Source organism: Theropithecus gelada, chromosome 5 (genome assembly GCF_003255815.1).
Source record: "Theropithecus gelada isolate Dixy chromosome 5, Tgel_1.0, whole genome shotgun sequence".
Taxonomy (NCBI): domain Eukaryota; kingdom Metazoa; phylum Chordata; class Mammalia; order Primates; family Cercopithecidae; genus Theropithecus; species Theropithecus gelada.
In genome coordinates, this window is record NC_037672.1 from 116,415,513 (window position 1) to 116,431,067 (window position 15,555).

Here is a 15,555-nt window from a genome sequence, read left to right on the forward strand (position 1 = left end):
AATTATTCCAATTTAGCAAATTAATTTGTTAGTGATTAGCCAACTATGTATCCAAAAGCCAACTTTTTTCATACATGAATAAAGAATAGTATGAAAATGCCATAATACTGTAAAAATAAAATTTATCTAAATTTCAGTTATATTAAAACATATTTAAAAATCAAATAAATGTAGACATATGGCATTGCTGAATTGTAATATTTCTGTGTGGTTAAACATAAGCACATTCTTTTCTGTAAATAACTCAGCGTATCAAAAAAGAAAAAAAGTTGTTATTTAATGACATCTATAAAAAGAAATTAGAAAACCCTGAATGTTCAAAATTGGGAAAAGATTACATAACTATGGTTACTTAATTTAATAGATTATTGTGAAACCCTTAAAATAATTATGAACATGATATAGAAACATTTAAAAGTATTTTCAACAAATTTTTGGGAAAAACGTAATACTACACTAGATGTTCTAGTTATGTGATCATTATGTTTATGTGTGAAGAAAAACTGGAAGAAAATACACAAAACTAAATACTTGTGTTAGGGTGGTGGGATTTTGAGGAATTTTTAAAAATTTTATAAAACTTAAAATTTTCTGGTTTTTAAAGGTCTGACCTCTGTTCAACTCCAGGAAAGGAATAGGAAATGAAATGTGGTAGTTACGGTGATAGAGTTACATATAATATACAAAGACAAGACACAGAAAAGAGAACTCTTTTCCTTGGGGAGGCAGGAATGGCTTCATAGAAGGGTGATCTGAAGCCAAGGCTTGTAATAGAAATTTGCACATGACAAGAAGTAGGGAGAACATTCCAGGCACAGAAAATAAACGGACCAAGTAGGGGGGCATAAGGGGCACCCCAAGCAACAAGTAACTAGATCCATAATCCTGGAGCAAAGAGTGTGAAAGGAGAAAGCATGTGGTGAGGCTGGATGGGTGGAAGGGCCACATGGGTCATGCTGAGTCGTTGCGATTTTGTCCCGGGGGGCATTACGGCCCCCTGAGCAGGGGAATAGTGTAGCCAGTTAGGAAGGTCTCCTGGGGCAGCAGTGTGGAGGGTGGCTGGGAGAGGGTTAGAGCTAAAGGATTAGTTTTGAAGCTGTGGTGACACCCAGGCAAGAGACACCTGGGCCTGACCCAGGGCAGGAGTAACAGAAATGTAAAGAGAATTTTTTAGAGCAATGTTCCTCATTGTTCTGTTTGTAGATCACCTGCATAAGATTTGTATAAGAGTTTGTTAAACAATGGAGTTTTAGGTCATACCTGAGACTTACTGAAGCCAAACTTTTGGAGGGAGGATCCTATTATCTACATTTTAAATACGTATCCAAGATAATTCAGACACACAATAATATGAGAGCCACTGTTTTAGAAATCCTTAGGAAGTATAGTTGGTTACACTTTGTGATTTCTTGTGGGGATGAGGGAGACTTTTCAGATAATGCTCTGTCTTGGGCATCTGAGAGTAAAGTGATAACATTTGCTAAAATAACCAAAGTAGAAAAAGAAGTAGAATATATTAGAAAATGGCTGCATTTAGGTCTAGACAAGTTATAAATGGTGCCACTGGATCATTTATTTTGATAAATATAGTGAATAATTGACTAGAGGGCTTTTTTTTTTAAAAAAAGAATTATCAATACATAGGTCACAATCGAAGCTATGAATATTAAATGGAATTTTCTAGGTAGAGTTCTTTGTGTAAGAAAAGAGCTTTGAGGAACAACAGTATTTAAGTGGTAAGCAGAGAAAAGGAGCCTACCAAAAAACATTTCTATTAGATACTGGAGGCAATCTGAAGAAAATTAAATAATCACAAATGTTTAGACATGGAATTATCAGGAAGGGGCTTTTTTTTTTTTTTTTTTTTTGAGGAGACAAACATTTTAGTGTAAAGAGAAAATAGGCATGCTTTGACAGAAGAAATCAAAATTATTGCAGAGATGGGAAAGAGCATCAGAGAAATCTAAAAGTAGAAGTCATCAAATGGTAAAGGGATTTGACATGGTGGAAGAGAGAATTGCAGGGATATAATTAGGTAATATGGCAGTGTAAACAGAAAGTAGATAACTGTGCCTTAGAAAACTGGAAGAGTGTCACTCTATGCATGTGAAAAAGATTTAAAGATCTATGCCAAGAATTTCCGTGACTTTTAAACAGTATTTACAGAAAATTCCCAGCTGTTATGGGAAGAATAAACTGGGGAGGTGAGATCAGAAGCAGAAAAGTTAGGTAAGAAATCTTGAGGAACAAAATAAACAGGGGATGGATACATCAGGAGATAAGAAGAGATGGACCTGAATAAGGAAGTGGAAACAAGTTACTTCATCTTCTTGAAGCTTAAACAGTTTACAGAGCACTCAGCAATTGAAGATAGACAAGACCCAGACATCACCTCTAAAGAATCAGCTCTGGAGGGAGGGAGATTTGTCTTCGTTGTGATTTCCCCTAGCTTAGACTACAATAGGCACTCAATATTAACATTTTTAAATTAATTAATTGTGGTATCTAAAGTCTAGTGTGAATTAATGCAAGGAGCACAATTTTTAGAAAATGAAATGAACGGTTTTACTGGAAAAATATATATACTAAGATAGTCAAGAAAAAACTGTATAATTTGGAAAAATTAAACATTAAGAAAAATGTTTTACTTTTAAAGTTCCATAAGCTTACAGGAGCTCTGAAATGTCTAACACTTGCAGACTGCTGTTTTCTAAGGGATCATGAAAAGGATGCATGCTTCATAAATTTATCCCAGCATGAAAAATCAAACATGGTAAAATGTTGGGTGGAGGTTAGTAACTCTCAGGCACAGTGTTTACTTATTTTTGCTATATTTTTCCAAAGGATATTCTGGACCACTGAAGGAAATTCCTCCCGAAAAATTCAACACCACAGCTGTCCCTAAGTACTATCAATCTCCTTGGGAACAAGCCATTAGCAATGATCCGGAGCTTTTAGAGGCTTTATATCCTAAACTTTTCAAGCCTGAAGGAAAGGCAGAACTGCCTGATTACAGGAGCTTTAACAGGTAATTCAATGATCCTGCGTGACACTGTTGGCATGTAATACCAAGATTTTTCCATAATGGTACAGATAACTGAATTCCTTGGGTGAAAACAATTTTTTCTTTTGAGAAAAGAACCTAAATAGCAATATAGGATATCTACTAAGCCTAGGCAAAGACTCATTTTTGTAATATTACTATTATTTTCAAACTTGGTCATTTTTAGTATAAAAATGAAGGAAATGATTCAGAAACTATCATGGGTATGACATCAAGATTATCCCCTCATACTTTACAAATGTTATTTTAATAATAGTTTCAAATCCAAAGATTGATCTGGGTTTATGCATTGTTTGAAATGGCAATACTGTTCAAGAATTTAATACATAATTAACATGCAAGACTATGAGAATTACTCTGTAACTCCAGATTCCATCTTATATTTTTGCAGGCTTTAGGACAGATTAAAAATAATTTAGACTTAATGGCTCAAGATCCCAGAAGTACAACCCAACACTTATGCTATCAAAAATATCACCAAATGATATCTGTAGTATAGTTTACAGAATGGGCATCTATTTTTCTCTGTTATTCAGTTTTTTATAATTTCCATGGATATTTTGAATTTTTAATAGTCTCATAATCCATTATTTGATCACTTGACCTTCATTTTAGAGTAAAATATCTAATATCTAGTATGCTGTCTCGCACTCAAAAAAAGTTAGACTCAATTTATAGGCTGCTTAATAACTATTCATTTAAAAATGAATAGATTAATAAGTAAATTTTTTATTTAAAAAAAGAATGCCAAATAAACTGCATTTAAATAGTGATCTTCTTGAGTATTTTTAAATATTGTGATCGGATGTGGTGGCTCATGCCTGCCATCCCAGCACTTTGGGAGGCTGAGGTGGGTGTATCACTTGAACCCAGGAGTTCAAGACTACCCTGGGCAACATAGCAAGAACCCTGTCTCTACAAAAAATACAAAAGCTAGCCAAGAGTGGTGGCATGTACCTGTAGTCCCAGCTACTTGGGAGGCTGAGGTGGGATGATCACTTGAGCCCAGGAGGTGGAAGTTGCAGTGAGCAGAAATCATGCAAATTCACTCTAGCCTGGGCGACATAGGGAGACCTTGTCTCAAAACATAATAAATACATAAAATAAAATAAATATTGTACTATTAAGATTTTAGTTTTTACGCACTACCATTATTAGTAATACATCCCTTGCATGAAAGAGGTGTACCATAGAATGTAAAGAGGGATTGAGGAGTGGCAGGGAAAAAAAGTTGGAGGCCCATTCTGATCAATGTTATAATATTTTTTTCAAAATGAGAGTGTAGAAAATTATAAAAGTAAAACATTAGGGGAAAATGGAAATTAATGGAATAACTCGGATTTGTTTTTGAGATTAAGTGCTTAAGGCATGCTGTAAGACTTCTCTGTATCTTGAGGCTTCGGTGCCCTGTACCTGCTGAGCAGCTTGCCTGTAGTTCTACACATACTGGTGTAGTAATATTTGGGTTAGTTATAAAGAGATGCCTATTGAGTGTATAAATACCAGATGAGTGCTATATCAGTGAGCACAATACCATTCAATAGGAAATGTAGCTCCCTGTGTTAATCAAAGCTTTCGTAAATATTACATGCTGTGTGTGTGCGTGTGTGTGTGAGATAGAGAACTTAATCTGCTAATACTTCTCTTTTACTTTAGAACATTTTATTCCTTTGCATATGTACATCAACATAGAAATAAAAACTTAGGAATTAAGTTATTTCAACATGATGGTATATTCTTAGACTTCTTATTATCATTAAATAACATTAACAGATGAAACAAAACATGATGTGATACATAGACAGCCCAAACAGGTAGCTGTAAGATCCTTTCTGACCTTGAAGCATATGTAGGCCATGTGCGGTGGCTCAGGCCTATAATCCCAGCACTTTGAGAAGCCAAGGTGAGCTGAGCCCAGGAGTTTGAGACCAGCCTGTACAACATAGTGAGAACTCAAAAAGTGAGGTGAGAGGGTCGCTTGAGCCCAGGAGGTTGAGGTTGCAATGAGCTATAATCACACCACTGTACTCCCACCTGGGCAATGGGAGTGAGACCCTGTCTCAAAAAAAAAGTATATGCACAGGGATACACAAAGTTTAAGACATTGTCTAGTACATGCATTGCTTTAGAAGTTCACTTAAAAAACAACTAAACAGTGTACAGGCATACTTCGTTTTATTGCGCTTCACTTTATCCTTCTCTGCAGATATTGCATTTTCTCACAAATTGAAGGTTTGTGGCAACCCTGTGTCAAGCAAGTCTATTGGTGCCATTTTTCCAACATCATGTGCTCACTTTGGTAATTCTCACAATATTCCACTTTCATTATTATTATATCTGTTATGGTGACCTGTGATAAACAATCTTTGATGTTACTATTATAACTGTTTTGGGGTGTCATGAACCATGTCCATGTAAAAAGGCAAACTTAATCAATACATGTGGTGTGTATTCTGAGTTCTTCAATGACCAGTCGCTCCCCTATTTCTCTCCCTTTCCTGGGCCTCCCTATTCCCTGAGACACAACAATATTGAAATTAAGCCAATTAATAACCCTACAGTAGCCTCTAAGTGTTCAAGTGAAAGGAAGAGTCACAGTCTTATTTTAAATCAAAAGCTAGAAATGATTAAACTTAGTGAGGAAGACATGTCAAAAGCAGAGATAAGCTGAAAGCTAGGCCTCTTGTGCCAGTTAGCCAAGGTGTGAATGCAAAGGAAAAATTCAGGAAGAAAATGATAAGTGCTACTCCAGTGAACACATGAATGATAAGATAGTAAAACAGCCTTATTGCTGATATCAAGAAAGTTTGAGTAATCTGGATGGAAGATCAAACCAGGAACGACATTTCCATAATTTAGCCAAAACGCAATCCAGAGCAAGGCCATAAGTTTCTTCAACTTTATGAAGACTAAGAGAGGCAAAGGAGTTGCAGAAGAAAAGCTGGAAGCTAGTAGTGGTTGGTTCATGAAGGCTGAGGACAGAAGCCATCTTCTTAACTTTTCTAGTGCAAGGTGAAGCAGCAAGTGCAGATATAGAAGCTGCAGCAAGTTATCCAGAAGATCTAGCTAAGATCATTGATGAAAGTGGCTACACTAAATAACAGATTTTTAATGTAGATGAAACAACCTTCTATTGGAAGGAGATACCATCTATGACTTCCATAGCTAGAGAGAAGTCAATGCTTGGCTTCAAAGTTTCAAAGAACAAGCCAACTCTCTTGCTGGAAACTAATGTAGCTGGTGAATTTGAGTTGAGTTGAAGCCAATGCTCATTTACCATTCTGAAAATTCCAGGGCCCTTAAGAATCGTGCTAAATCTCTGTCTGTGCTTTATAAATGGAACAACAAAGCCTAAATGACAGCACGTCTGTTTGCAGCATGGCTTACCAAATATTTTAAGCCTACTGTCAAGACCTATTGCTCAGAAAAGAATATTCTTTTCAATTTATTACTGTTTATTGACAATGAACCTGGTCACCCAAGAGCTCTGATAGTAATGTACAAGGAGATTAATGTTGTTGTTGTTGTTGTTTTTTTTTTGAGATGGAGTCTTGCTCTGTAGCCCAGGCTGGGGTGCTGTGGTGCGATCTTGGCTCACTGGAAGCTCCACCTCCCAGGTTCATGCCATTCTCCTGCCTCAGGCTCCTGAGTAGCTGGGACTACAGGCGGCCGCCACCACACCCAGCGTTTTTTTTGTATTTTAGTAGAGACGGGGTTTCACCATGTTAGCCAGGATGATCTCAATCTCCTGACCTCATGATCCACCCACCTCGATCTCCCAAAGTGCTGGGATTACAGGCATGAGCCACCGTGCCCGGCCTAATGTTTTTTATGCCTGTTGACACAACATCCATTCGGTAGCCCATGGATCAAGAAGTAATTTTGACTGTCAAGCCTTATTATTTAAGAAACACATTTCGTAAGGCTATAGCTGCTATAGAAAGGGATTCCTCTGATTGATCTGGGCAAAGTAAATTGGAAACCTTCTGAAAAGAACTTACCATTCTAGATGCCATGAAGATTATTTGTGACCATGGAAGGAAGGCAAAATATTAACATTAACGGGAGTTTGGAAAAAGTTCACTCCAACTTTAAAGTCATGGTTGACTTTAAGGGGTTCAAGACTTCAATGGAGGAAGTAAATACAGATCTGGTGGAAATAGTAAGACAACTAAAGTTAGAAGTGGAGTGTAAAGATGTGACTGAATTGCTACAATCTCATTAAAAACAAACAAACAAAAAACAAAAAAACAAAAAACACCTGAGCAAATCAGGAGTTGCTTCTTATGAATAAGCCAAGAAAGTGGTTTCTTGAGATGGTATCTACCCCTGCTGAAGATGCTGTGAATATTGTTGACATGACAACAAAATATTGAGAATATTCCCTAAACTTAGTTGATAAGGCAGTAGCAGGATTGGAGAAGATTGACTCCAATTTTGAAATAAGTTCTACTGTGGGTAAAATGCTACCAAACAGTATGATATGCTACAAAGAAATTTTTCATGAAAGGAAGAATCGATTGATGCAGCAAACATCATTGTTGTCTTATTTTAATAAATTGCCACAATCAATCCAACATTCAGCAATCACCACCCTGATCAGTTGGCAGCTATGAACAATAAGGCAAACATTCCACCAACAAAAAATTTCAACTTACTGAAGGCTCAGATGACGATTAGCATTTATTAGCAATAAAGTATTTGAAATTAAGGTATGTACTTTGTTTTTGAGACATATTGTTCTTAAGGACACAATGATATTAGATACTTAATGGACTACAATACAGTGTAAACATACTTTTATATATGCTGGGAAATAAAAAATTTCATGCGACTTCCTCTATTGTGATACTCTCTTGCAGTAGTCTGGAACCAAACCTACAATATCTCCAAAGTATGCCTGTAATTATATCTTTGGCTTCAATGCTTGCTAAATGAATAAGCCCAAAGGAATTACATAGGTAAGATTTTCACATCCAGCTGTGGCAGACTACTTTATATTAGAACAACTTCATAAAAATAACCAGAAAAGCTAGTTTTAAAAAATGAGTTTTAAAAATGGTTTAAAAGCTGCCAAGGAAGTGAGTAATTGAGGGCCAAGTTTCTGGAGATGAGGGAAATTTCGAGATTTAAACCCAACATGTGGTACCACTTTTCTGCTTGAGGCACTTGTTGATTCATCAGCAACGCTAAAAGGCTAAAAATCTGAGTAAACCTTTTGGCAGCCTCAAGTCTGGGAAGACCAAATAGGAGTATAGGGTCTTCCAAGGAGGAGGGCTCTTGGTAAATATTCCATACTTTCAGCTGGGAGTCCTAAAGGGCTATACCATTGGAATAAAGGTGAACAAGTAATACATCAGCCTTCATAAAACTAAATATTGCTCTCAATCAACAAAATCTTAGATTAGATAAAGGCTATCTCCCCTAAATCAAACTGCCTGCTCTGACAAAAATGAATCCCTTCTAGAAAGAAGATGACACCTCTTAAGGACTTAAATCATCCTATAGGTTTTTAAAAAATATTTTTTGTTGTTGTTGTCATGGTGGTGGTGATATACACATAACATAAAATTAACTATCTTAATCACTTTAAGCATACAGTTCAGTGGTATTCAGTACAATACTTCATAACATCGTGCCACCATCACCATCATCCCTCTCCATAACTCTTCAGCTGGTAAAACTGAAACTCTGTACCCATTAAACAATAACTCCCCATTCCCTCTCTGCCACCATCAATTCCTGACAACCACAATTCTACTTTCTGTCTCTATGATTTTTACCACTTTAAGGGCCTTGTATAAATAGAATCCTACAGTATCTGTTTTTTGTGGCTGGCTTATTTCACTTAGTATAATGTCCTCATGTTAAAAAAAATTCATAAGCTTATATTACTATAAAAGTCAAAAATATTGACTACCTCTAGGGGCTAGAGGGTATTGTGATTGGGCAGGGACCATGGAGAGAGCTCTGGAGTAGCTCTTGATATGCTTAGTCCTTTCCAAGATTATTCATTATATACACTTTCTTAAGTTTTCTGTACCTGTGTTACGTTAAATAATAGAAATATTTTTAAAATTCCGTAAATGGAATTAATAGCAGATTAGACATAGCTGAAGAGAGAATTGCCAAATTGAGGCAGAAAGTGTTCAAGCTGCAACATGGAGAAAATAGGATTTAAGAAGCAGAAAAACAGCAGAAGACATACTTGGATCAGTAATAAAAATGCCAATATATGTGTGTCGTTGGAACCTCAGAAGGGAGTGAGAGAGAGAAGCAATATTGAAAGAATTAATAGCATAGGATTTTTCAAAGTTGACAAAAGACATCAAGCTTCAAGTTCAAGAAGTACTACACCACCCAAGAAGGGTAAATGCAAAGTAAACCACACAAAAGGCACATGATTGTAAAATAAAGACAATTAAGAAAATCTTAAAGCAAAGGAATAATAGACACATTATCTTAAAATGAGTAAAAATAAGACAGTTGATTTTCCAACTGAAATGATGGGAGAGAGTGGATTAACACTTTTAAAATAATGAAATAAATAACAGCTGACCTGTAGTTCTATATCCAGTGAAAATATTATTTAAAGGTAAAAGTTAAAACATACTTACATAAACATTTTCAGAGAAAGATGCTATTTGTTTACTTCTGCCAAACAATAATACAAGAATAATAAATAAAATGGATAAGTATAGGAAAAGAAAAATAAAGATGTCATTATTCACAAATGACATGATTATGTCCATAGAAAATTTAAGAGAAGCTACCAGTAAATCATTAGGATTAATAAGTGAATTTAGGGAGAACACAGAATAAAAGGTCATCATTAATAGTTATTTTTATATACCAGCAATAATTAGAAAATAAATAGTATTAATTAGCTTTTACCTTATGATTTGTGCACTTTTTGTACTTACACTTCAATAAAATTTTTATTTCAAAAAAATCACATAGGCAAAATAATCTCAATAGGTATCTGGGTCTTTATAAACTAAATGTGACAAAAGCTATTCTTTGAATTAGTCCAGAACAAAATCTAGTCATTTAAAATAGAGGATAAAATGATTTTCAGGTATAAAATAATTTTCAAGTTATTATTTTCAATTTATTATTTTCCCTGTTGTAGGTTAACATGATTTTATTTTATCAAACCACTCAAAATTATAAGCAAACCATTTGGCCAAAGATTTAATTTGTCATACAACTATTATACATATATATTGTTAATAACATATTTTATTTTCTAATTATTAAACTGATTATTAAATAATTTAACATAATATTACAAGAAGACTTTATTCTGATATATCTATTTTTCATATTTTTTAAACACACACACACACACAAAACCAGAAGAAAGAGACAAAAGAAAGAAGCAAGCAATTTGCAGTTATTTCCAAAGTCCTTGCAAAGAGTAAAATAACACTGTTTGGTAGTTTACATTATGATACATATTTATTAGATATTGCTGATAAAGCCTAGAGAGGTAAGATATAGTCAAATGGCATTCAGCAATGTTAATGATTGGATGAAAATTGGCTCCTAAGTCTAATTACATTTTCAAAATGGCCCAGAGTTTAATTCAACTTTGAATTTTTGTAGTGCCTCTGAGTGTATTCAAATTTTATGTTACATTCAAATATTATATTAAACCCATGAGAAAAAGTAAACCAGGAGCAAGGAGGCTTGTAACCCCGCAAAGGGTTCTCCTTTCCCCCTGCCTAGACAGAGCTGATTTGTCAAGACAGGAGAATTGCAATAGAGTTTAACTCACACAGAGCTGGTGGCATGATGGGAGACCAGAGTTTCATTATTACTGAAACCAGTCTCCCTGGGGATCAGGCTTTTTAAGGAAACTTTGGTAGGTAGTGGGGATAATGAGTCAGGAGTGCTGATTGGTCAGGTGGGAGATGAAATCATAGTGAGCCGAAGCTGTCCTCTCAGGCTGAATCAATTCCTGGGGGCCACAAGACCAGATGAGCCAGTTTATTGATCTGAGTGGTGCCAGCTGATCCATCGACATCGAGTACAGGGTTTACAAAATATCTCAAGCGCTGTTCTAGGGTTTTACCATAGGGATGTTATCCCCAAGGAGCAATTTGGGGAGGGTCAGAATCTTGCAGTCTCCAGTTGCAAGACTCCGAAGCCATAACTTCTGATCTTGTGGCTGATTTGTTAGTTCTGCAAGAACAATCAAGTCCCTAGGTAGGAAGGGGATTTGTTTTGGGAAAGCGCTGTTGCTGTCATTGTTTCACAGTTAAACCATAAGTTTCTCCCAAAGTTAGTTTGGCCTATTCCCAGGAATGGACGAGGAACAGCTTGGAGGTTAGAAGCAAGATGGAGTCAGGTAAGATCTCTTTCACTGTTATAATTTTGTCAGTTATAATTTTGCAAAGGCAGTTTCCGATTCCCAGTTCTGCTTCAAAAAGCTGTATGACTTCGGGTATGTCACTTAACCTCTTATCTTAATTTCTTCATCTGCAAAATAAACTCTATAATGGTATGATTAACTAACTTTAAATATAGTACATTCATTAGCTGTTTAGTAGAATAATGTATTTTAACTTTTATATAATCGTTTTACCTACTTTACCTTATAGAATAATTAGCATTATAGATGTATTATATATCCAGCACTATTAATTTTCACAAATGTAATCCATCACTGACCCATCAAAATAAACAAGAAAGTATCTATTAACTGTGAATCTGAATGAAACAGGCTTATTCTTCACTACATAGATGATGAAATAGAAAAATCATTTTAAGTCAGACCTAGGTTTAAAGAATTTCTGTGATATGGGAATTGGGGAGGTAGATGCACAGGTAGTTTTCAGTAGACTATTTTTAATCTTTCATTGGAAATGTTTGCTTCACTAACTTTGACTTAAACTTGAAACTATTTTCAGGGATCTTAAAAATCTTATCAGTAGTCTCTCACTTTGAAAACTTAACATCTCTGTTAATGTACTCTCTTTTAATTTGTGTGTTGAGGGCAATCAAATTCAAACAAACAGGATGTAGCCTCAATGGTGCCAAAGAAAACTGCTTTCCAAACAGCAGCTCTTCACTGTATCTGTGGTAGGAGATGGGAGGTGGGTGATAAAACAGAAGGAAATGTTTTCATTTATAAGAGAAGAAAATGACCTACAAATTTGTAGGAAAAAAACAAAACAGAACTGGGTAAAAAGGGGAAAAGCAATCCACTAAATGCCAACCCAAATATGGTATTTTAGTGCACAGGGATGTATCTTCTTTGATGTAATTCAGAAAACAAAATAACTGAATAAATTCATTTCTGGAATAAATACAAGATTAATTGATCAACTTTTGCTTAAATCTAGAAATGTTCAATTGCAGTCTCTTGCATCTAATGGATAACTATTCATTCTTAAAATCCAAATAATGGGCCAGGTGCAGTGGGTCACACCTGTAATCCCAGCACTTTGGGAGGCTGGGGCAGGTGGGGTTAGGAGTTCGAGACCACTCTGGCCAACATGGTGAAACTCTGTTTCTACTAAAAATACAAAAATTAGCCAGGCATCTGTAATCCCAGCTACTTGGGAGGCTGAGGCAGGAGACTCATTTGAACCCAGGAGACAGAGGTTGCTGTGAGTCGAGATTGTCCCCCTGCACTCCAGCCTGGGTGACAGAGTGAGGCTCCATCTCAAAAAAAAAAAAAGAAAAAAAAATTCAAGTAATAGTTGTGTGACCTATGCAATTGCATAGGGCCCCACGTTGATTTATCTCAAAGGGCCATTTGGTTTGATGCTCTGCTGTTTCTTTCTTCAAATTTCTAATAATTTCTGAACAAGGGGCATTGTGTTTTTATTTAGCACTGGGTTCTAAAAATTAGGTAGCTGGTCTGGATCTTGAGCTCAAAAGTGAAGCAGTGTGCTCTGACCCATCAGGTAGGCTAAGGTGTTTTTTACCCTAGGCTCCTCTGCACTCAGGACATTCTTCTCTTAGAGTAACTAAGAATAACTAGCTTATTCCATGTTGTATTTTTTCTCATGTTTCACCATCTTTGAGTTCATTGAGGTTAAGATCTACAATTTTTTTTGTGTTTGATTCCCTAGCATGCAGCATTGTATCTAGATGTGCTAAGAAATCAGTAATTTGTTGCATGAATAAATGGGTGAATCAACCATTGAACAAACCTTTTTTTTTTTTTTTTTTTTTTTTAAGACAGAGTTTCACTCTTGTCGCTCAGGCTGGAGTGCAGTGGCGCAATCTTGGCTTACTGCAACCTCCACCTCCTGGATTCAAATGATTCTCCTGCTTCAGCCTCCGGAGTAGCTGGGATTACAGGCGCCTGCCACCACACCCAGCTAATTGTATTTTTAGTAGAGACAGGGTTTCACCATGTTGGCCAGGCTGATCACAAGCTCCCTACCTTGGGTGATCTGCCCACCTCGGCCTCCGAAAGTACTGGGATTACAGGCGTGAGCCACCGTGCTTGGCCCTGAACAAACTGTGGATATACAATGGCAAGATTTTAAAATGATAAAATATCATCTTGAACATCTGGGATAAGAAGTGTTCTTTTGTACTGAATCAAATTTGAGTCATAAAGACTCCTCAGTTACTAAACCAGATAACAAAATGTGGGATCTTGAATCATCTAGTTTGTAAGAGAGATTAATTTGAAAAAGAACTTTAAGAACTTAGATTATCATTAGGTACTTTGTGATAATTAAACTTCATAAGGCATAGTAATGATGGAAGCTAATTTATTGAGTGGGGACTACATATCAGGCATGGTTTTAAGTGCTTTTCAAACTCTATCAGTATGGGAATTACCTTGAGCTCTTGTCAAAGTGCAGACGCCATTTTAGTAAGTTTAGGTTGTGTCTAAGATTCTGTAGTTCTAACCAGTTCCCAGACGAAGCCAGTGCTGCTAACTGTGACCACACACTGAGTACTGGGAGACACAGGTTGCAGTGAGCCAAGATCATGCCACTGCACTCCAGTCTGGTGACAAGAGTGAGACTCTGTCTCAAAAAAACAAAAAATGTTTGTTCTTTATTTCAATAATGCTTCAGTTACACATACCAAAACGACGCCATTTTTAAAAGTCCATCAATCCCTTTGCTCACAATTTCTACCTAGACAAATTTTGTAGTTCACCATTATGATCATTCCATTTTACACACATCTCATCTTCCTCTCATCTCTCTCCAAATGTTGTACCCAACTGGTAAAGTTCCAAATCTGATTAAGTCCAGAATCCATCTACTTTGCACTCATATTTAAGCAGCTGAATGTGGCTGAATAAAAACACATAGTTTTGCTGTCTCCGCTTAAAGTGATTGCCACAAATCTCAGCACTGCCAGACAATCCAACAACATTCTCTAGCAAGTTCAGTTTGTCAACCTCCTAGAAGACAATTCACACTTTCTCCCCTCTCAGTAAACATCCTATACCTCACCCTACTTCTCACTGTCAACTGATGGGATCACTTTTTATTTTTCAAAAGAAAGTGGAAGCAAATTGGAAGAGACCTACCTTACCTTCTCATTAACAAATTTGCCAGTTGAGTGCATTCAGACCCACACAGTCTGCCTTTTCTCTTAAAGAGCTGATGAGTTGCCTGCCTTGTTCCTAAAGTCAGCCCCTCTAATTGCATACTGATTCCCAATCCCTCTCATCCACCCTAGGGTTTATCCTGCAATAATTCCTTCTCTTGCTGCATCATTTATTTTTCTTTCTATTGGGTTATTCCTATCAGCATACAAACATATTAAAATGCCTCTCATCTTTAATAAAAATCTCTTTTCCCCAGGCTCCCTTCCAATTACCTCAAATTTCTATGCTTTTTCTTGACAGTAAAAAGTCCTCAAAGATTGTCTATATTTATTGTCTCTATTTCCTAATGTCACATTCTCTCTTGAATTCATTTTAATCAGGACTGCATCCCACCATTCCATTTAAAGAGCTAACCCCCATGTTATCACATCCAATGGTGAATTCTCAGTGATCAATTTCCTCAACTTCACAGCAGTATGTGAAATGGCTGATCATTCTCCCTTCCAAGAAATAATTTTGTTCCTTGGCTTTTTGATCATCAGACTTCCCAGATCTTTTTCCTTCTCAGCCTTCATTGCTGGCTCCTTCCTTTCCAAACTCCATGTTAGGCACCAACTTCTCTTTATTTACACCCATTCCGGGCTGTGATGGTATGCAGTTCCGAGGTTCTAAATGTCACCTACGTGCTGATAATTTCAGGCTAGCTAGTCTTTTTTTGCTTTTTAGGAAAGGAATTAATTCATAATATTATAAAGTAATGAAAAAAAGAGCTATGAAGAAAAATAAAGGAGAATGAGTAGATGAGAGTTTGTTCTATGTATCCGTATCACTGTTGAATTTTAGTCCAGGAGAAAGAGTACTATTTAAATAAATTTTCAGGAAGTGCTCTGTGAGATAACATTTTAGCAAAACTCTGAAAGATGTGAAGGAATGATCTTCAGAAAAAGGCAGAGCT

The 15,555-nt window shown here is 36.2% G+C and overlaps 1 protein-coding gene across 1 annotated transcript in view; it reads left to right on the plus strand.

Annotated features, from left to right (window-relative positions):
- MYOZ2 (myozenin 2) overlaps positions 1-15,555 on the plus strand; it is a 47,890-nt gene that overhangs the window by 24,699 nt on the left and 7,636 nt on the right. Inside the window, exon 5 of the mRNA XM_025385470.1 lies at positions 2,845-3,028. Coding sequence (XP_025241255.1) covers positions 2,845-3,028 — 184 coding nt within the window. The remainder of the gene's footprint in view (positions 1-2,844; positions 3,029-15,555) is intronic.